This window comes from Megalops cyprinoides, chromosome 1 (assembly GCF_013368585.1).
Source record: "Megalops cyprinoides isolate fMegCyp1 chromosome 1, fMegCyp1.pri, whole genome shotgun sequence".
NCBI lineage: Eukaryota > Metazoa > Chordata > Actinopteri > Elopiformes > Megalopidae > Megalops > Megalops cyprinoides.
This window is the reverse complement of record NC_050583.1, coordinates 23,425,056-23,448,795: the sequence shown is the minus strand read 5'-3', so window position 1 is coordinate 23,448,795 and position 23,740 is coordinate 23,425,056. Positions and strand designations below refer to the sequence as shown.

The 23,740-nt window shown below is 38.8% G+C and overlaps 1 protein-coding gene across 3 annotated transcripts in view; it reads right to left on the bottom strand.

The window, feature by feature from the left end:
* Nucleotides 1-189: 189 nt before the first annotated feature.
* gas7b (growth arrest-specific 7b) overlaps nucleotides 190-23,740 on the bottom strand; it is a 71,475-nt gene continuing 47,924 nt past the window's right edge. For all 3 annotated transcript variants that reach the window (XM_036526214.1, XM_036526222.1, XM_036526230.1), the window contains 9 exons: nucleotides 16,656-16,745; nucleotides 15,740-15,855; nucleotides 13,544-13,618; nucleotides 9,178-9,256; nucleotides 7,163-7,291; nucleotides 6,131-6,254; nucleotides 3,665-3,744; nucleotides 3,412-3,510; nucleotides 190-1,340 (listed from right to left, as the gene is read on the bottom strand). In XM_036526214.1, coding sequence (XP_036382107.1) covers nucleotides 1,227-1,340; nucleotides 3,412-3,510; nucleotides 3,665-3,744; nucleotides 6,131-6,254; nucleotides 7,163-7,291; nucleotides 9,178-9,256; nucleotides 13,544-13,618; nucleotides 15,740-15,855; nucleotides 16,656-16,745 — 906 coding nt within the window. In that variant the 3' untranslated portion in view covers nucleotides 190-1,226. The remainder of the gene's footprint in view (nucleotides 1,341-3,411; nucleotides 3,511-3,664; nucleotides 3,745-6,130; nucleotides 6,255-7,162; nucleotides 7,292-9,177; nucleotides 9,257-13,543; nucleotides 13,619-15,739; nucleotides 15,856-16,655; nucleotides 16,746-23,740) is intronic.

Genomic DNA, 23,740 nt, shown 5'->3' with positions numbered 1-23,740 from the left:
AAGAGACATTGAGGAATGGAGGCTGAAGTGGGCAGAAATGCTGTACCGGCTTGAAGCCCTTAGTGATCTGAGTAAACACAGATGTAACACTACCACATGGATGAAAGAATGGTTAAAGAAAGGTGTCTGTTTTTGTATATCTGATCAGGTTTTTTTTTTTGTTTGTATGTTTAGACCAAAGGCACTGGAAAACTGAAATATTAAATATTCCCCTATGGCTGACATTGTAACATTGTAAACCAAGTTATTAGAACCAATTTAAATCTTTTGTGCATCTGCAAGCAATCTTATTTTTGTCAAGAAAAGTTCAATGAAATGTGGCCACAGCTATACCCTGGGTAAACACATAAGACATCAACTAAGGGCTTATTAAGGATGACTCTGATGAAGAGGTTTCAGCAAGATATTAAGAACATATAAGACATTAAATGTGAGAGGGTCAATAGGTATCAAATCAGAAAGAGCTTACTGGGATAATAATAGTCACATGTATATCCCATATCCCAGCTGAATAGGATCAAATAGGTTATTATTAAGGGAAGTTGTGTCTGTGAGTAATTTCTGCTGTGCTGTTGTGCTGTGCTGTGATGTGCTCTGTTTCAGCAATGGAACAAAATTTTAGATCACACCTTCATTTAAAACACAAAGAATCAAAAAAAATTAGTCTTCCTTCAGTTCCCTTCATCCCTCCATACCAATATCTGATTACGTAAAAGACTCCACTCAAAATAAAAGACAACTGTCTTTTATTCCAACTGACCCTTTCTTATTGTGTGATCCAGGCCCAAATGAGGTATTAATTAATTGTGGCCATGAGTGAAAAGTCTTAATGTAAGTCCAGTAATGTGTAAATAATACAAAAGCATATTTGAAATGTCTAACTTTCCAATCTGTCACTAATAAGCTCTTGACTACTGCCTTGCACCCCCTGTTCTTTGAGCATCTGCTTATTTGTAGTCTTATAGTTAATTGTTTAATTTACCTGACATATTTTGAAAATGCATTTGTGTTTTTTTCAGTCCTGTTAAGGTGACATTATCCCAGCTGTGCTGCACAGATGAAGCTGGCCAGTACTTGGGAGTGTTGATGTTAACAGTCTCACGCTCTGAGTCTGGAATGTTCCTGTGAGATGAGGGATCAGGGGCTCCTGACGTTAAGCTGTACCCCACTGCCTCTTGGTGAGGGCAGCCCTAGGAGGGGGAGTGTGGCTCCAGGTGTTATCCCCTTTAGATCTCCATGTCCACAGGCCGAATTTCCCCAGTCTTGTGTTCTTTCACCCACAGCTCTCTGTCTTTGGCTGGGTCCACATTCTGAAGCAGCTGGTCCACTGGCTCCACTGTCTGTAGGAATCACAAACACACATACCCACTCTAATTAAACTAATCAAAGACAGTGTTCTATATAAGGTTCCAAAATTTGATAAATATGCGTGTGTGTGTGTGTGCTTGCATGCACGTGCATGCAATTTTACTTTGTTTTGCAGACCCAACTGGCAGCAATTATGTTTGTGGGAATCTCCTCAAACTCTTAGCAACTGTGTTCCACAATAACTTGTCTTATAATGTCTTGTCACAAATACTTGTCTTATAATGTCTACTAAACTCACAGGCATCACTAAAAAATAATCCAGCCCTTTAAAATCAACATTTAATTCAGTTTTCCCTGCTTGCCCAGTGTAGGCATTTCATTAAATGTGTTTTACCCCAGGCTCTGGTTTTTCCCACTGCTTAAATAAGCTGCCTTTAATTACTGCCCTCTGTCTTGGCCCTGCTGTCATTTTTTTATTATTTCAGATGTGCCCTCCTTAATGCAGGGGTACCAACAGCTGAAACAAGTCTTCTGGTGTTTCTTGGAGCTGCATGTAACTGACAGAAACATTTCAGCAGAGCAGAACATCCTTTGATGTTTGGTCTGCGTTTGCCCATTAAAACATTTGTGAGGAGCTGAAGCAGGACCAGTGGGCAGCATGAGGATTTTATGTTTTATTTAATTTTTCATTGTGTTTTAGGCAGCAGAGCTAACATACTGTAACACTAGGCAACATCAGGTCCCCAGTATCATGACAACAAAAAATGTATAAGCCACCTTACTGTTAGGGATCAGTGGTGAATGGTGATCAGTGGTGAAAGTTCTACTGGACTGCAAGCTGTAGATAGTTACTACCAGGTAAACAGGGTTGAAGGACTTGAAACAATTGCTTCTACAAAGAGAATGTAAGTATAGTCTTCCCCTGAAGAATATTTAAAAAGCCATAATCTTTTCATCTAAGTCAAGTTTGTATCTTTACCAGAGGCAGAGGTGGAAGCTAAGGTGAAAGAATGCAAGCAACTACAACAGAAAAAACTCCAAAACATTGGCTAGCTAAAATACTGACTGAATCAGGGTAAACGCTGAGGGCAATATGTCATACTTACACAACAGTAATTGTAAAAATAAGTTATTATCAGAGCATATCTTAATTTAAGGAGAGCATTCGTTTTGAAGATGCTGTGTGTTCTGTCTCTGCTGAAATACCCTCAGACAACAACCCCAGAAGCAACACGTGTGAGGCGACATCAGCATCTTACAGAATTACCTACCAAATGGCAAGATTCAAGCAAATGTACCACAGAATAAAATACTGGCAAACCCTGTCCCACTCTGCAATTATATTTCACTCAGTTAGGTTCATTACGTACTGTATACATGTCTTGGGTGCCCTCTAGTGGTCAAAGGAAACACTGTCAAATACTGTATACCTGAAGCTAGATAGGACATATGAAGGTACAGGTCACCACTTGTTGGTGAGTCTTTCTGACAGCTGGAAATGTTTTGTACGCTCAGTTATAAATAGTTGCTCGCAAGAGGCCACTCTGTTTGTATGATCTCCTGCACAGTGTCAATGCTTCTCCTCTTCTAAGTCCTAATTTTTTTTTCTCTCACAGTTTAAATACACTACTGATACTACTGCTGCACACCAAATGTCATGTCAAAATGAGAGATGATATTTATGTCTGTAGAGTCCAGACCTCTTTGGATATTTTTTCAGACACAGTGCACACAAAGACATGAACATTAATACAAGCACTGTTATAGAGAAATGTTAATCGAAGACAGGAAAACATCAGATGGTTTGAGGTTAAGCCATCTTCTTTCAGCTGTGTTTGCTGTTGGGTGCATTCAAGCAGTGTTAATGCTTGCTGTGAACAGCGTGAAAACGCATCTTAGAGTGTTAGATCCAATGGTGGATAAGGGACATGTCTGCTAATTATTTTTTCCACCGGTTATGAAGCCTTTAGTGTAAAAATAGCTCTGTGTTGAAAATTACTTTGAAAAAAAGAATCACAGATAATGGTGTGGATTAATTTATGGACTGAAACAGTGACTTGATATATGACACATGACAGACCACTTTCCCCCAAAAATACTTACACTTTGGTTGAACATGTCAGTTTCATGCCGTAGCGTTGTGTACTGGCACAGGTGCTGTCGGATCATCTCCACACGTTCTACTTCCAACCTCTCCAGTTCCTACATACATAATGAGAGAAACAGGAATATCTCTTAGCTACTTAGTTAATTATGATGAGATGAACATTTAAATTATAAACATTTACGCTTATGCATTAGCTCGGCTTTAAAACAGTTATTCCGAAATTTAAAAACAGAAAAGTAGTTTAGTTACCAGACTTGAAGTCACCATCTCTTCAAACCATTTGGACTGGGACTGATTGTAAAGATCAACACAACGCATTAGGTCATCCCCTAAAGAAGAGAGGGCACAGATAATTTAGACAGCAGCAACATGAGAAAGCATGGCTCAAAAACTCATGTCATTTCTAGTAAAAGCAATATTTAAGATTTCCAACAGGTGGCACCAAGGACCTCATGGTTATCGGCAGCGGGGTTCCTTCCTCCTTCAGACTTTTCTCTACTGCTGTACAGATCTGGGCAGACTTAACATATACTTAGTTTTACGTGGTGTCTGCAAAGGATGCCAATATTTATGTAAAAAGCATTGGTCTGTATTTACTGTGTGCTGTATATTTCTTTCAACGGTGCTTGGAATAAACATTTAGGTCATTACAATATTTCATACTTTTTGCAATGTTTCTGCAATTTGGGAGACTATTTTACATCTCAACTGACAACTATATATATATATGTTTGGGATACTGTTGGATATCTGAGACATATCTGAGTACATTCTGTTACTCTGTTTAAGGTAGCAGGACTCCATTTCTTTGTCGACAATATGTACGCCTGCCTTTTATGTTGAAGCTAGCATACTGCAGTTTCTAGTCTTAAGTCTAGTGTGCCCGCTGCTTTTGGATTCCAACGTCACAATTCAAACAAACTGCAGTGGAAGTGCATAATCAGGATGGTCTCACTCACAATCAGGGAAAGCACTTGTTTGTAAATTTTATTTACTTCCCATTATCTAGCTAAGATGAAGTAGAACTCCCTCCCTGCAGCTGGGGATCAGTAGCCCAGCTGGGACATTCAAAAGAGACATGACACTGCAGCACTGCAAGGGAGCAGATTATATCTGGCTTGGTAAAGTATTAAGAAAGTGCCATTAATAACATTACACTTGAAAAAGTAAAAAGTAATCGCTGATTCAAGGCAGGTGTCATATTTAGCTATGACTATGAGCAACTGACTATAGCAGTGACTATTGCAGTGGGCAGAGCTGAAAGCAAACACAGTATGGTAACTGCACATGTTGTTTCTGCGGGCCATCTGTGCCACCCTGGGCTCTTGCAATGACTAATTACAAACAAGGGGTTTCTCATGGTTTGTGATGTTGACTTTTTCTGTACAAGACATCATAACTGAACTGGTTCCATTCATTTCAGTATGATTTTTAATTTCCTTTAATTACATGAAAAAATGAATAATTAATTAAAATAGGAAAAAAAAACTATGGATACAGGCATTTCAAATCATCATTTATGATGTTCCTAGTAAAGGCAATGCCTGTTTAAACTTTGTTAATTTTACACGTAGTAATTTTAAACATAGCACATTCTCTCTGTGGATTTCTTCCTTTTCACATTCATCACGTCTCATTTCCTTCAGTATTCCTTTCAGTGAGAGTATTTATGATACTCATCAAGTTCCTGTTCCTGTGTTTCAGCATCTACTTCCTTGAGCGCTCAGCCCTCTGCTGGAGCTGATCAAGCCAGCACTGCCTGGCACCCGCCCAGCCTTCTCATACCATTCACTGCTAGCCCAGGTCAATAATCATTATCTACACTGCTTGCGTTTCTTCTACCGATAACAACACTTCTCTGAGCCTCCTGCACATCACCCCAATGTTTCAAACACATGTGAAGCCTACCGGGAATGTTCTCACCCCGATTAATTCACACAGTGTCGTCTATCTAGTAGGCCTTATCTGTTTACGCTCACGAGATCATTCTCCAATCTTAAACCTCTCCAGGCAGCGTGAAGTAATCTGTCTGGAGCACTCGCTCTTTCCCCCCCTTTTTTCAGAGCATGTGTTTGCATTTCCAATCTTCCTGAGTTTAGAATGGCTGACCTCGACAGGACAAGCCCTCCATTTAAACTGTTCCTCACTGCTGCCAAAAGATTAGCCACAGGGGACTACAGTGGTAGCCTACACCCACTGGCTCTATTAGTCCAGCATGGAAACAGTGTATAACATATGTTTCCAAGGTCTATTGCGTTTGGACTGCCTGGTAAAAAACTGCTGGCATTCCCACTGTTTTTACGGATCATCTGGAGGTACGTTTCCCACAACACTGTTTCTGCTCAATCCCATGCTTCTTACTGAAATAACAGCATGGCTGAATTTTAGCATACCACTGCTTTAAATAATGCTTTCTTACTTTCAGATTTCTGTCGCAAAATTTAAAAGAAGCTAATTTTATCAGGAATCACTCTCCAACATGTAAGGTGGTTCTCTGTTCTGGAGAAACAGAAGTAGCGTCCAGCTTTCTAGGCCCTCGAGTTCCTGCATATTTCTTGTTGGCTCTACCTGCAGTTCATCTTTATTTGTTCTCTGATTTCATGGATGAAGCGCTGTACAGTGACCTGAGCTGTTATGTCCGTGGTGCTATGTTGTTTTTGCTGTTATGTGCTCCACTGGGCCTGTCCAGGCCTGGCAGGGTTCATGATCTCTGACCTGCTTGTGTGGATTTCCGTCGGGCCTTCTTTATGTCCTCCTCTGTCTTGTTGCTGAGTTTGATCTCCAGCTGCTGAGTTTTTATCTCCAGGTCTTTCTGCCTGTCTGCTAGGGCTTTGCGTGCCTTCAGAAACATAGGAATGGGAGATGAGTCATTCACTGTCAACTTCAAACCTGTTTTTATCTCCTCTACAAAGTATTTACTCCCAGGTATCTTCTCCTTTAAACTTTACAGACTTGAAGTTTGCTCATGATGACCATTTATCTTTCCCCTGTCTCACTTCAGAGTAAAATTGTCACAAAAACATAATTTGTAGTTTTTTTTGTTGTTACTTAAAATGTAAGAATAATACAACTGGTCTTATGTCTGTGACTGGTAACTCGATATCTGTGTGAGTTGTATAGACTGCTGATTATTTGTGGTATCAGAAAAAAATCCAGTGTCAAGAATCTGTTCACTGCTCTGGAAAGAGTTGTGGAATCTTAAAAATGTATGCAAGTATTTCTGAAATTCCAGTACAGCATGAGGAAGATATATTATCTCACAGAGTCTGATAGTCTGATGATGTTTCACAAAAGCAACGGGTCGAACTATGGAATGAATGTAAGAAAGCAAAAACACAACACTAAATACGTCAATGGCCTTTATATTTTTACAGTACATGCTGTAAGTAAAATGTATCAAGATTTAAATCTGCTGTACAGTGGTGGTGACTACAATTGCTCAACAACTTGCAGTAACAGAATGTAACTTGAACAGATTGTACAGTTCTAAACTTGGAAAAAATATGATTTGGTTTTCACATAGTTCTTTAAAATGTACATCTATTTTAACTTTTAAGCTTGATACATTAAATCAGGGAGTTGTTGTGCTCACTGGCCCTCAGAAAATATGAAGCCTTGTGTCTTTCTCATTCACTTTAAATGCTGTTTCAACACAATACAGTAGTGGGATAAATAGGGGTGATCTACATGCATTGACTGGTCCCAAGTCAACAGTGTGGTATGACATAATATTGCAAAGTCCTGTACCTTCTCCACTGCTGCATATCGACTAGCCAGCTGTTTCCTGAGGTCAGTGATATGGTGATCAAACTTCTTCATGTCCTTTTTAAAATTGTCCCGAAATGTTAGGAGGGGTTTCTCTACCTCACTTTGGAGCTGCAAGAAATCAGCCAACAGAATAAGTTACACTCATAGCACCACTTGAAAGTCACACTTTATAAAACATAACTAACACCAGATTTTTAATTATAGTTTTTAAAGGGGTATATGATGCTGAACCAAGTCAGGTGATGCATTTCATTCTGTTCAACAGATCTGATCAAATCTCATAATTGTGGAATGTTGCAAGTTTGTGGGTTGTTTGTCTAAAGTGAGTTGAATTTTGTGCAAGTGCAAGATGAGAATGTCTTACTTTTGTGATTGAATCACTTTTGAAGAAAGAATCTTTAATGAGAAAATTACTAACATGAAGACTGTGGAAGTACTATTAAGTCAATATTACAGAAAGGTGTACTCAGACATACACATATTCAGCTGTCTTTGATTTCCAGATAAATCACTTGATGGTAAATGGCAATTTCACTGATGTTCGTTTTTTCACCTAAACTCAGAAAATGCACTTTCCTGTGTGGATTTACTCTAATCTGGGACTTCCAAACAATATCATGTTTATGACTCTGTTGAAATTTTAAAATAACTACTTTTCATTCAACTGTCTCTATTGACATAACAGGGGGAAATTACGGGTAACAATGAAGATAATCAGTACACCATAAAAGCTTTTGCACCCGGCATGAGGTAACTCTGCAATATGAGTAACTCCATCTAAGCAAGAGAGGCCAGGCCTCATAATCCCACTGCTGCCAGTGTGTTACACATATGGTCCCTCGTCATGGCTGCTCTAGCCAAATTAAATAAATACCTGGTCTTTTTTTCTAAACTCCAGCTGTGCTCGAGGACTCTTTTGTCAGGCCATATTGTACACAATTAAAGGCATACAGTAGATGCTATGAGCGAATATCAAATGCTACTTCCCAACTGTAAATGCTTTTGTAATGCTACTTGTCATTTGGAAAACATCTGAAAACAATGGTAATACTGGCTTGTCACAAGAGGGGAATGAGCAGCATTGGGTATGTCTGTGTATTTCATATTCAGAAGAGCTTTTCAACAGTCAAGTGTAAGAATACTATGAATATTTCTTATAGACGATAAATCACAAAAATCGATGAATTCATTAATGTTGTCAAATGAATGCTGTCTGAATGTATTATAGCATTTAATGTCATATCTGTGATGACCCTGATGCACAATGTGTGCTTAAGAAAAAAAAGTTATTTCTCCAAAATATAAACCTTTTCTGAAAAACAGTGCTTCTCCAAGAAAAAATGCCTCTGGCAGAAATGCCTCCTCCAAGAAACAGTGCTGCTCCAAAAGCCACGTGCAGCATTGCCAGATTACACAAACTAAGTCCCCTAATTTCAGAGAAAACAAGCAAGAAAACATTAGCTAAAAAGGAGCTGTATGTAAATGAATAAAATCCATTTATGTGAATCTGGCATGAGGTTGTTTGTGCTTGTTATTCAACAGCAAGATGAGCAAAAAGAGAGGGTGAAAACTAATGAGCCAATACTACTACTAGCAGTCAGGCTGTCTGATTTGGAGTATCTGCCAAATGAACAGGGCAGCTGACTATTAGTGGTAAGTTGTTCTTCATTAAGTATTATGCTATAGTATTATTAGTTCAATGGGGATATTGTTGTTGTGGTTGTTTATTACATTTATTGTCAAACTTCAATATGTATGACTGTAGGTTAAACTATCATGATAAACATGACATTACTTCACAAGTATATTGTGACCTGAAATTTGACATCACTCATACAGAAATGAATTTCATTAAAAAGCCTTATTACCATAATTATTACTTTTTGTGATTACTGCTGCCATTTGTCCCAATTTGCATACCATTTTAACGGCAAAATTTAATGCAAATAAATCGGTAACTATAGCACTGCTTGAGAGGATAGCTGTTCTGTTACCTTAGATGAGAATTTCAGGTGGACCTCAGCCTCATCAGCCAGGCTTTTCTTCAGCTGGGCCCAGGCCTCCCCCAGTGTGCTGCAGAAAGATAACAAGCTGGAATAACTACAAAGGCCCTCAGTATCTTTGACTAAAAAATGCTGCCCTTGTCCTTTGAGATTTTGCTGAGCTCAGGGACAGCGGTACCATCTAATGCCAAACTGGTAGTCGAGCTCAGCGTTAGACTTCGTCATCATTCATTCCTCCACTGTAGGCCTCAAGGTGTGGTTTATCCCAGGCTCCTCTTGCCCGATGTGCCAAAAGAAACATCCTCAACTGTCATCTCAGATGTCAGCTTAGCCTTTATTTTTTAATAGGTGTTTCTTGATGTTATGTAGGTGATTGATCCTGCATCTTTCCACAAATCCCTATCAGGCCTTAAATTAGTATCATCTAGCATTCAGTCCATTGAGCATCATTCCTGGTATGGCTTTAGTAGTCTAACTGAAAGAAGTATTCTAACCAATAATTAAAAATTGATATGTAATGTATCAAGTACTTATGTGCATGGCGGAGCATTCAGAACTTTCCATATACATTATTTTCATTACAATGAAAAGAGAAACAAAAACCCTGTGAATTTAGCTTTTTCATTGGATTGGATCATTCTGTTCAAACAGACACCAAAAAGCAAGAAGGAAAACTTCTTGTTAGTTTCGTTAGTCCAATTTGAGCATGAAGACAATTTAACCCTAACACTAACTCTAAATTTACAAAAAAAAAAGTAAATAAAAACAAACTATGATATTACTGACAACACCTTACACTGGAGGATGACTTTCTAAAAAACGTGTTTTTTTTTCTACCAAAATCTAAGACTGAATTGATACACTTGGCATGAAATGATGCAGCGTATTTGACCTTTAAGTCAAGATTGATTTGTGATGATACACACAAAAAGCAAAGTGGTTCCCAGTACATTGGGTCAAAGAGATAATGCTAAAAGGTTTACAGAAGGCCTGGCTCACCCGAAAGTGACTCTTAATATCACTGCCAACCATGAGTCTGTGTTGAGCATGGAACAAAACAGAGGCACTGCATACAGACACACACACAGAGACACACACACAGACACACACACAGAGACACACACACAGACACACACACAGAGACGCACACAGACACACACACACAGACACACACACACAGACACACACACAGACACACACACTGCCCCCTCTGTAAATTGCAGATTTGGATAACCTGTGGTTGTGGAGATGGCTCCCAAATTTTAAAGTGCATTTACAACAGACCACTCAGTAAATAATGAAGTGGGTGACACTAAACACTTGTGTGTTTACTTTATCTGTCTAATACAGATAAAGTAAACACACAACACTAAGCCATGGATGTTGCAGACTTGTGAATCCTAAAATCACAATTAATCAAAGGCGTGGTGTACACATATATGCATGTATACATGTATGTATGTGTGTGTGTGTGTGTGTGTGTGTGTGTGTGTGTGTGTGTGTGTGTGTGTGTGTGTGCGTGTGTGTGTGTGTGTGTGTGTGTGTGTGCATGTGCGTGTGCGTCTGTGTCTTTGTGTGTGTGTCTGTGTGTGTGTTTAGGTGTGTGCACATGCATACACAGTGTACAACAAAATATACCTTTGGTATATAGTATTACATAATATAGAGATAGGTAAAGATTCCATTAAAATCAAAAGTGACACCGGGGACAGATACATATAAATAATATACAATAGAAAATGAAGCTTCATGGGTATATTTTTCCATATGAGAAGATGAGGCACTAAATGTTCCTTTTGTGAGAGATAGTTATGCTTGCTATGTATAGAACCCAGGTGCAAGAATCCCCCTCAGTCATGAGAAGAACGTGTTAGACATTCAGGAAAAAAGGTATTCACTAGCCTCTCAGTAGAAGATTTCCCTTGACTTAACCCATTTGGCCCAGAAGCTAGTTATTTTTCTAACGTTTTAGTTTAATCTCAGTTTTTTGTGCCTGAATAAACATTCCAGAAATGTTTGACAGATATTCAAGAGGAGTTTTCTAATGAAGTGGACCATTTTCTTCCATGACACTTTTTTGTTGAAAGAAGTCACAGAGTAAAATATCTTTCTCACAGCGCCATGCAGCTCCCTGCAGACACCCTAATGCAAGGCTAATCTTGTTGCCTACAGTTCCATATGTTAAATAACTTGTTCATACAGCTGGTTTGAAACAAAGTAAAGTGCATTTTAGCAGCAGTCTTCAACCTACTTAAACTTTATCCTTGAGGTCCACAGTCCACAGTGCTCTGACCACTACTTCACAAGATACCTTTAATAACATGGAAGGTTCCTCAGACCAAAGGCAAATTTTTTTTCCAAAAGTAATTGAAATGAGCAGCAGATTTTTCTACCTAATTTTCTTTTAAAGACACCTCTCCAGCCTTCTGTGAACTACATTCAAGGTGTACTTCTTTAAAATCATTTCCTATAGGTAAAACGGACTTGCATTTAGAACTTTTGTCAAATTAAAAGTGCTAGCAAGTTAATGTACTGCACTCCAGTCTTGTTTATTAAGTACAGTCAATGAGGGGTTAGCACAGTGAAAAAAAAAAGCTTAACAGTACTGTACAGCGGTGTCACATGCCCTTTCAGAACAATGACTTTTACATTGCTGCCGCACAAACAGTAAATTCATGAATAAACAAGTGGTTCTGAGCATGGATGTAGGAACCAGCCAGCAAAGCAATGATTCATGATTCACAACAAAGAGACTAAAAGGACAGAATAATGCAAGTATTGTTCTGTGCTAAATGTCTCTGGTAAGGGGTGGGTGGACCTCTGTGGCATAATCTAGATTCTACAAGGAACAATACACCCTTTCTGTTATTAAATCATGACAGCATGCCAAGCCACAGGCAGTTGTGCAGAGTGGCATCTTGGTACCATATTGCAACACAAATAACACCTGGTGCAGTAACCTGTTGACACTGCGATGCGTGTGGTTTGTAGGGTTCCTCTGTTTTGCAATGAGCAAGACGAGGTTACCACAGCCCCTTATGACACTTTAAATTTATTTCACACATTTCACACAGTCATACAGCAAGAAACCTGCGCAACAGTATATCTGTACTTTCATGATCATACATCATAAAGTAGGGCTATAGGAAGTTTCTGAATCCTGACCATTCCTCAGAAGACCACAACTGCATATTTTCAGAACACAAAAACAGACAGTACTGCCAGCTTAACCTTCCCAGAGAAGCAAGGGGTTTGGCACAGCCTGCTGTGGTTATCCTTATGACGCTCATGTCAGAGATACACACACATTCATTGCATCTTATACATTATCTTGGTTGCAATTCAAGTTGAATTAAGTCTTCAACTTTAGCTTTTTATATTCACCAATATTTCGTGTTGTGAATCTATTAGCTCCTGTCAATTTCAACCACACAATTTTTCAAATTTGCTTGTTTTCAGGTTATCCTTATGTCAAGCTAAATAATAATAATAAAAACAAAACTGACAACAAAAGTAATTATAACAGCAATGATAAATGTTGCAATTATTCTAATTATAGTTCATTTTTTATACATTATGATCATATTCATTTTTCTGAAAACAAGACATAATTTGTGAAATACTTCATAAGGTGATGATTGGGGTGTTGTGACCTTAATGGTAGCTTTAAAGAGAAGGATGTTCACAAGCCATGCTAGGCCACTCCAGAATGTAATCATGGAGACACCTTTCTGTAACAATGTAACCACAGAAACTGAAAAGGCGTAATGCTCAAAGGACTAAGCATTTAAGGAAAGAATACCATTTAAAACATAATATCTCCACTGGGTTTGGAACCTTTCTAAAGGCAAATGCCAGAATAACTGATACATAAAACTTCATTCCTGTGTGTTCACTCCTCCCTTTCTTACGTCACAGCAGAGAGTTCCTCCATTTACCAGAAAAATTATCAAATTGTTATATTATCAAATATTATGTAAAGCTTCCACAAGTACTTTGAATGTTCAGTTATATTTGGCTAATAACTTTGCACTGTCTTTAAGCCTGATGTTTTTGCAACACTGCCCTTCCCCTTTTTGTTGCTGCTCTTACAACCTGAACTGTATGTATCTTGCCATGGTAGCTTTGTAAGCTGTGATACATAAATGCATCTGCCAAATAACTGAATTAAAGCAAATCTTAAATGGATGACAATAATAACATCAGTTTTCACAGGGTATCACTGTGTCCATTTCACAGCATCCATCTTTATCAATAACAGGTTGGATTGAGAGAAAAATAGCACATGAAACAATTGATGCCATAGTAGCATAGACCTTTTATTCTCTGTAAATTACAGAATATGACAAAAACTCACCCTTCTTCTTGTGCAGCCAAGGGGATCTGTGAGAGCTTTGAAAGATTCTTTGCATATTCCTCTTCAATTTTTATTCTGTGGAAGACAGAGACCTTAGTCAAGGCTTAGGGCATGAGCTGGTAGGGCTGTGCATTGCAATCAACTTTTTAAATACAATTAAGAGCATTTAGTTTCAATATGCAAGATTTATAAAACTTTAAAGTCCTAATTTTATTGAAGAAATAGCCACAAATCACAGAATAAATATAAACTTGTTATATAGACCGGTGGTTTTAACTGAATACAGTTAATCCTGTTAAATTTTGTCCTGACAAATGATGAACACATACAAACTTTGTGTGGTTTCATTTGTCTGCTTTACTTGTGCTGCAAAATGTACTGCACAGGGAAATATTGATGGATTCTGTGGCTATTTACTCCCATATCAACCAGGAATTCTCCCCTCTGAGGGTTTATAATGTTAATTGAACAATGTTCTGTCCTATTGCTCCTCAAGGGAGGGTTACCAATCCATTATTTTCTTGACATGACACTTAGAGATTCGACCCTGTAATGACTTCAATCATAATTTAAAGTGTAGGTTTTGTCTAATTACAGATGATAACATTCCCTTGATGCCTGCACTCAAAAAAGCCATCTGTGTACTAAGCCCTGTACTCAGCTCAAACTTATGGGCAGCTGTGGGAATGACATGTATAGAAAAGAAAATCAAAGGTAAAAAAAAAGGAGGATTTCTATGGCAATCTGACACTCCCTGCAAACTGTGTGGGATCTGCATGTGAACTTGATTTATCTGACGGATTCTCTGATAAGTCATGCAGTACAATACAAGAACAAGAACAAGAACCTTTTCTCTCAGTGTAAGTAGCAAACTACGAGAGACATATTTTCTGTTACATCACCTTTTGAGTAATGGAAGAAAAAGAATAAGTAATTCTCCAAAGTGAATTACATACTGTACACTGTGCTCATGTCTACCCTTGCTAACCTGGTGTTTATTTGAGAGAGAAAGCTTGGAAATTTCAGAAGAAATCTACAACAGATGCGTTGCTTTAGTTGCTGCAATTAGTGTGTTTTGAAGCTTGGATGTGAGTTACTATTTCCAATGATGGACTTTTTCAGTTAAGCATAGGGTGTTATTATTAGAAAATGATTATATACATATAACATACATGCACATTCATTGTCATGAACTGGTATTGTTATCTAGACATCTATTCCATTGCAATCAACACCAAAAAACTTCTATCTACAAATCGCACTTTTGCTTTGTATCCACCATCTCTGCCATTTGTCAGTTGAACTGAAAAAAATGGAACCCAACCTTTAACACCACAATGTCTGCTTACTGACACTCAGAGCTGAAGATTCCACTGATTTCAATGGTCTTTCCACTGGCTTCATTTAATAATACTACACATTTTTCACACTTGTGGCATTCACTATGTACTTCTAAACTGACCTGTTTAACACAGATTAGCCTTGGTTTCATGAATGCAAGGACAACGGATGGAGAAATGTCAGACACTACCACTACCACTACTGACACTAATTACAGTACCATGGCAACAGCAAAAAAAGAAAACGAACTTCCCAAAAATATATAACATATGGTACAACAGTAACCACACACAGGATGTTCTCTACAGCTTGACTGCCAAAGACATTAATAAACATGTCAATGCACTCACAAACTGAAATGAATGAAAATAGTACAAGCCAATACCTGCCTCTCATCTAAAGGCATGCTTACAGCATTTTTTGAAAACATAAACAAAACGTTAATGAAACTGATGTACTGATAATGAAACATCATGCAATTTGTGTTTGTTATTTTTACAGTGCCAAACTCAACCCCTGAAACAGTGAAGAATGTGAAAATTTGATCCTTCAACACCCACCAAAAAACAGAAAAGCAAAAATCAAACAAATGGCGAATGATTGTGAGAGCAGGTATGTTGCCTAGGTATGTGGTGCTGCATAATAAAATAGTCTATGGTGTTACTGTGTGAATTTATTACATTGAAAGCACTGTGCAGTTAGATAATTCAAATAATTAGCCCTTTTGTTAGATTCCAAACTTTCAAAAGTGAGGAGACACTACTGATGTGGACATGTAAAAACAGGGGTGTGTTTTGTTACCCCAGACAAATGTTCAAATTAATTATAAAAACAAGGCCTGAGTAATTCAGTCACCTTTCTCGGATGAACTCTGCCATTTCTTTCTGCATTTGTTTACCCTTCAGCTGTTTCTGAAGCAAGACCTCAAAGCCAGGCACAGAGGCATTTCCCTGGGGGTCCTTTTTGTCTGCCTGGGGAGGGAAAGAAAACCAGAAACACATGAGGCACACGGTAAAAATAAACAACACAGCCCCGGATGGAACTTCATCTTGTATGGGAAATGTATACATGAGCATTAAGTTTATGGAAACATTGGGATTTACTTTAGTAATACATAGTTATGGCTTTGGCTCCCTCACTGAGCAAAGCATAAATGGTGTGGTTTCTTGTACAGGCCATGTCTATTTCTTAGCAAAAATTATGGCAGACATGTGTATACATGTATTTTTATGATTTACAGTATGTAGATGATGTTAACTTTAATTTCATAATGGGGTATGAATCTATTATGTGTACAAGTACAATGGATGTATCATCAGCCCACAGCATCTGCATTCAGCTGAAGAGGCTGTTAGCATGGCAGCACACTGTGTGGGCAGCTGCATACAGACATAACGACTCAATGACACTGCCCCTCTCTTGGGAGAGAAATTCAAAATTCTCAAGTGAGAACGCTTCACAGTTCTGAGAAAGCATCCAATAAAGGTGACACTGGGATTCATGCTACGTGTGTCGTTTGAGAGATTCACAGATTAAAAACTCAGAAAGCTGAGATGATCCTCATTGTATACTGGACAGCACATAATTGGCTGCCATTAAATTTTATGCTGATACAGTGACAGCAGATATATCACTGTGAAACAGAACGTTGCATAATGCCATCCTGTCAGAAGGCTACTGTTCTGAATCATGTTGAGGGAAAATCATGTTTCTTGGTGTACAAGGCAACATGTGGTCAGATCGAGCAGTGTTGGGAATGGACAGTTCTTACCCAGAAATAATCACAGTAGCTCCACTCATTGGGTTTCAACAGCTGCTGTTCAGGCATGTTCATGGGCAAGGGGAATGTGACGCAGTTGATCTACAGGCAGAAAAAAAAAGAGGAGAATCAGAATATTACAACAGTAATAGAAAATGGATGGGTGTATCTGACTGTGTTTGTGTGTGTGGGCATGCGTTTGTGAGAACCTGCTTATATGTGTGTGTGTGTGTGCGCGTGTGTGTGTGTTCTCACTTTCAGATGTCATCAGGGGTCTTTGTGTTTCTCTCTGGATGGAGGTCATTTGAGGTCAGCTGCAACCCACTCTCAACCTCCCACACAAGTTTAATGGGCTGACAGCTAAAGCAGAAGACTGAAACAGCCCTGAGGAGACAGCTGTCCTCTCGTGTGTGCCCTGCCGCTGATTCTGACATATGCAGCCAAGCACAGCGCTGTCCCTCTATCTCCTCGCACTGGTCAATCCAGCCCGTCTCATGTACAGTGTAAACGCCATTAAACTCAACTGCTTTACCAGGGCAAAACAGAGCCGTAGCTGAGCACCCTCTCTCAGACTGCGGCCAGCTGCCAGTGGGACTCCAGACAGACTGGGACTCCAGACGTTCTCCCTGCACCCAAACACCGCTGAGCACTGCATCGAAGCAAACATGCCCCATGCTCAGAAAGAATCTATCTACTGTTCGGTCCTCGTGCCTCCAATTACAGCTGAAGGGCTGCAATTATGTAATGCACACCATCTGTAAGGCCATTTCTGCCAAAGAGAACATTCCAGCATGTGACCTTTTCGCTCTCTGAGGACCATCCTGCCAGAGTCTCTGTGTTTAACAAAGTCAGTGTACTGCAAAAGAATTTTGGAAGACTAATTGCTTCACAGATCCTGTGGCACAACAGCTCAGAGTGTTTTGAAATGGGTGGAGTTTATTTTACAGATTTCTCAGGTATTGTTTGATGTGTAACTTCTTCGCTGCCAGCTGACACGGGAGCTTGATGTGACAACTGCCACAAGGCCTCACCTACCACTAATCAACAGCTCACCAGCAAATCAGCAGGCCTGAGAGGCACCACTACATACCAGGAGCACAACTATGTCTGTGACACCCTTCTTTCATCAGGTAATGCAGCCATCGGATGCATCCCGTCTATATGTGACATTCCATCATCTACACTCTACACCATTACACCAACACAAGATTTTCGATTAAGAGCTTGACCTGGGATTTTAACAGGCAGGTTAAGTTCCAATGCAAGTGACATTTCTATTTTTTAAAGACAGTGCACATGCATTTACATGACTACTAATGATGGTTAAATGAAAACTACATAAAAAACTAAATACAGCCTTCCCTCCAAGCTGTTTTGGTTCCCACGAATTACGAAGCCTATGAACTAGATCTGTTTTCAATTAAAGAAACATTAGACCGTGCTTCACTGAATGTGCACAATGGAAATGATGTAACAGACCACTTTGGCGACGTTACTGAGGAAAAAAGCATGAGGTATGCATTTCAGAACTGACGCAACACAAAACAATTGCATAATTATGAGAGCCATTTGTTAAAAAAGGTCAAAATCAATACCACTCTTTCTGACACTGTCTCCAATTCATGCAGTCAGGTTTGTTCAAACTGTACAGTTTTAAAGTAAAAAGTGAATAAACAAACAAATAAATAAATAAATAAAGTACTTCTCTTCAATACCCAACTGGATACCAAACAGTCACCTAATCTTTATGTAAGGGGACAGTCCCATCCAGGACCATTGCTAGGTTTAATAATGTTGAGGGAACATGCTATTTAAAGCCATTTTCCTCCAAAATGCATTTCATCTGAGAACATGGGTCTCAGTTATAATGGGAAATTGCAAGTGTGTAATGTAATCCACAACGCACAAGCACAGGTCAAATGGTTGGGGTGATCTGAGTTGAAGAGCAGTTTAGTTAGAGGAAGGTGACAGAACCTTGTACTGTCCAGTCAGGATGTTGCCACATTATCTTGTGTTTGCAGTAGTTCCATGACACAATGGCATTTTCTAACAATATACAATAGCGAAAGCAAGAAAATCTGATAATGGAGAAGACAGTAGAATATGAATGGCAAAGGAGAGCCAAGATAGCTGATAGCTGAATGTCTTTTGTTAATGAAAAGAGTAAAAAAGAATTGCATTACGTTATTTTGTTACATCTATAAAATGACTCCTCTTTCATATACATACATGCTGTATACATATATATAAATGGAAGCCTCACAGAGGAATTAGGGCAAGTAAGAGATTTTTTTTAAAATGGTAATACGTGTGTTCTCCTGTTCTCCATCACTAATTTATTACAAAAAACAGCAAGTTTAAAGAATCCATTTTAAAACTTAAAAGTTTAATTATTTGAGTTATTTTCAAGAAAAATGTATTACTTGTTAGCGGTGTCATTTTTTGAAGAAAGCAGGACATGGCAGCTGCTATACATTCAAAACTGCGTGCAATCAGTTTAAGCCTAGAAGCAAAAGTTACAAAAGACAGCCATTTGTTTTCAGAATTTCAAATTTTTCAGCCAGTCATGCTAGTCTGTGACAAGTGACAGACTGCTGTCATCATGCAGTGGGCGGAGTGTAGATGCAAGGATGACGGAGCCATGCACGGACCGAGAATAAACAGAGTACACATGTGTGACTGTGCAATTGGCATTGCAAACTACCTCAGTGTTGATTGAACAGACCTCCTGACAGTGATGATGGCCCTTGCAATGCCAATACAATCAATGTGACCTCACACAGAGAAGAACTGACAACCAACTGGGAAATACAGTACAGTGTACTGTAATGACCTGGTGCCATATAAAGACAAGGCACTTGTCCCCTTTACAGCAGCAAAATGTGAGAATACGGAGGAGGAGAATGGGTTAAACATTGAGCTTGTAGCAAAGATTGGAGATAGGCGCTGCTCTGAAATCAAAGGAGGGTAGTCATCGCCATCCCCTTCGATCTCCCCACCAAATAAAAACTGAACACTCCATTACTAATAAATGGTTAGCTGCGGAAAACAGTCTGGACATTTCAGAAATCAAACTACATACCTGGCTGTCTGTCACTGCCAGTTCTCATATAGCCTTTCTTCCCATTCTTTTCTCTTTTCTTGGGGTTGTAAGATGGTTCTGCCTGCACCATATTCATTATGCGTAGCTGTCAGTGCTTCAGCATTTGACAAATGAAGACTTTTTACATGATGAATTTTCGCTGCTAACACAGAATTAATTAGAAAATGTTGAAAGCTAAGTTAAATACCATATTGTCTTACAATGTCTCGTTGGGTGTAACAGTGACATTTGAATTTATATTTTTGTTAAAGCTGAGCCATTGGTTCCTTGCTTTACATCATAATGAGGGCTTGTGTGTTCATGGTACTTTTTCAGCTTTTGTTCTGTTCTCCCCTTAATTGACATCACAGTTCCTATTTATAATCAAAGTGGAGATGTCACACCCTGCTCAGGTGTCAAGTCTGGCCTTCACACAGCTCTAAGTCACTCAGTCACAATTCTTCTGTTCATTTACTCCTTCCTGCCAGTTTAATATAGTCTCTACAGCAAAAAATGCAAAATGCAAAGAATAAAGCATAATGTTAAAGGAGACCATGTAGTACTGCATCACCATTTTAAAGGCAACATAAATACTGGCTTGAAATGGCTCTGTGGCTTGAATGCACTTCACTTAAGGCAAAATCTGAAAAATGACTTGATATGACAAAAATGACAAAGCACCAATTAATGCATATAAACATACTATGGTAAACAAAATCTGTAAAAAATGCAAGAGCTGGTCGGGATTGTCACATTCACCGGATTCCCTTACCTTACAAAAACAAAGCATTTGGTTGGGGGAAGAAAAGCCTCTTATCTTTTATGAGTTCTGCTTCCACTCTCCCTTGGCTTTCATCCCTCTCTCACAAAGCCCTCCTCTTTTATTAGGCATACTCTGTGCCATGAACAATACTTCTCCATGACAGAAGCAATTATAGGCTGAGTCCTGCTTTTGGTTAAATGTGCTTCAGATTAGGTTTGCTGTGTGTCTCACTTTTACATAATCGAGTTCAAAACATCAGGAACAACATGGCTGCATTCCCGCAGAAAATGGATCCTATCGATTGTGTGGATCCTATTGGATCCTTTACATCCTGCAGATGGATCCTATAGATTGTGTGTTGATATTTAATACTACTGCAACTACTACCACTACTACTATTTTTACTATGACCACTGTTACTGCTACTACAAACTTCAAAAAAAAAAAAACACACACACACACACAATCATTCTTCAGCCTAGAGCCCTGTCACTTTGTTCATTTTCTGCTTCAGTGAATTGATGGGCAGAGTGGTATGACTTCCTTATCATTTATCACTTCTGTTGCCTCTCTCCTTAGAACATTAAACAGTACTGAGACGGGGACTATTTCACATGACTACAAAAAATGCAGTGATGCATTCATGATAAAACAACTACAGTGAGTATTCTGCAGTGCGGATAGTGTCTTGAGAGATTATTACATTTATCTTTTTTTGCCATAGTAACTGATATCTTTTTTCCTTGTTCATGCCAATCTCAGACCCCTGTTATCCAAGGACAGAAGCCTAATCTAGAGAAAGAAATGATTCATGCTGTTAGGAAAAGGTCACATGGTGTACAAATTCTGTCTTGGAACTCAGTGTGCTCCCCAATTTGTATTTGCACAAATTTTAAGAATTCCAGGAAGTCAAAAAGTTAAAGCACATGTTATATTTCATCTTGGACAGTTTCCTAAGGATGCCTTTCAAACAGTCAACACCTCATAAGCAAAGTTTTGTTCAGTTTTCTTTTCAGGGCAGCAAAGGGAATTGCAGGATTAGTTTGTCATTATAGCAGCCAACACTCTGCTGAATTCGCATTAGGTATGACATTTAGACAAAGTGAAGACTAAATCCATACACAGAGGTCACGGGGCAGTCCATTGCATCTGCATGTGGAAGGCAAGAAAGGATTGGTTCCAATCCTCTGGGCACTGAGGTGACATATAGCATATTAAAACACAAGGCAGGTCAGACAGAAGACACTGCTGCCAGTTGTTGATGGAAATCTGTCAAGATTGATGGTTATTTCACTTGATGTTAACAAGCACAAGCAGGTACTGCACTGTGAAACATACAATTGGTGCTGTTGACAAGAGAACTACTTACGAATAGAAACAAACAAGCAAACATCAGTAGAGACGTGAATATATAAAGTCGACACAAATTGAGAGAGGCCCTCCCCTTTCCGTCCAGTGTTTACCAAACTGCTGATGACCTCTTCCAGAATAAACCCCCCCTCCCTCTCCCCATCTCACACGAGACCAGCACTGGAACTCTCCATTGCTGCTGAGACTGCATGCCGTTCTGCTACTGTTGCTAGGGAACAAATTATATCTGGTGTAAAAGTCTTGTCTATATTATTATAAGTACAGACATTGTTCTCAACAATACCATGCAGTAAGATTATGAATATGCTGTAAACCACTTTAAACTATTTGGGTATCAAGCATTGTTTTGTTATTTTCAGTGCTTACTTTCATAATACTTGTCCAAGCACCTCTTGAAAGACAAATAATCTCAGATTTCACAGTGGCAGTATAATTCATGTTTACTCTTTGCAGTATGAATAGCTTCCCTCAAAAATGAATTAAATGTATTGTCATCAAGTATTTTTAAAAACAATGTCCTCCAATTAAATTCACCTCTCACTTTCTGTTCAGAATTAATATAAAATGATTCTTGCTAAGCAATGCATTAGTAAAAGAAAGAAACAATACAGATTTGAAAAGCTGAATGCATTGAACTCATTCACCACACCAGGTTAGATAAATTGAGATTTAGGAAGGAGAGGGAGGCTTTCTTCCAATTCCCAGAGAAGCTCAGAACTTCTGAATCTCTCACTAATGGAAGTTAATCCTCTCAGTAGGGGCAGTGGTGAGACAGCGTGCTTACAGCAAGTTCTCTGCCAGATTTACTTCACAAAGACTTAAGGCTACAGCTTTGGTCTGACAATAAGATCTTCATCTGGTTACGCATTACCTTTAATTAATGTTGGGAAAAAAAACAACCCAGAGACGCCCAAGGTGTCTCCTGTTTTAAAATCGGTCTTAAAGTCTTATCCACGTCTAAGTCTTTCATGCCACGTCTGTATTACTCAGAGCAGATCCGGGTAGCAAACAAGCATGCAAAGTGTGAGTAACTGTTCATTCTTAATTACGCCTTTCTTCATTCAACCTCAAACATTGTCTTCTTATTTTGTCAGGAGAAGAATATGGCCAATTCTCTACCAAGTGCCAAATTAAAAACTTTGCATTCCTCATCGATTGTTTGAATATACACAGAGCCACAGAAACTTAGGCAAGTCTCTCACTAGCTTCACATCTGATTCCTCAAGCTTCCACTACAGGATCAGACACTTGGCATGGGTCCTGCAAAAGTCTTAAGAGGTTTGGTCTGTTGTTGAACAAAAAAGGGAAAGACAAAGAATGATGCAAGATACAGACAAGAATTGAGTATTTGTACTTGATTATGAGGAAGAAGAAGATAATGATTATACCTTTGTCATTTTCACTCAATCAGTGAATCGAATTAGATTTAATATAGCATATCACTCATTGTAGAGAGTTTTACGAGGACATTGCTTTGATGCGGTAATGTGCAGCATAATTGTTGGCACTTTTCCAGCATAACATGAGCTAGACACCAATGAAGAAAAGAGAAAGTGAATTTTGAAAGGTTAAACAGAAGGCTAAGGTCCAATTAGGTACTGGGAATATGCGTTCATGAAAGTTTCATATTCGATTCAGCCATCAGGAGTGTGCTCTAAGAGTGTGTAAGCTAACTACATGATAAAATATCTTCCTCACTCTGGAGTATTTTTAGAACATACAAAAAGGGTTTAATGGTTTACAGCCAGGCACATGAATGAACTCCCTTTTGCATATTAATTCAGTCTGGAACTTGGGATCTGTAATGAATTAATAAAAAACATACAGTGTGGAATCCTGGCTGCAAGGCTGAATAAGGATTTTCGAAACCCTCAGATGAAT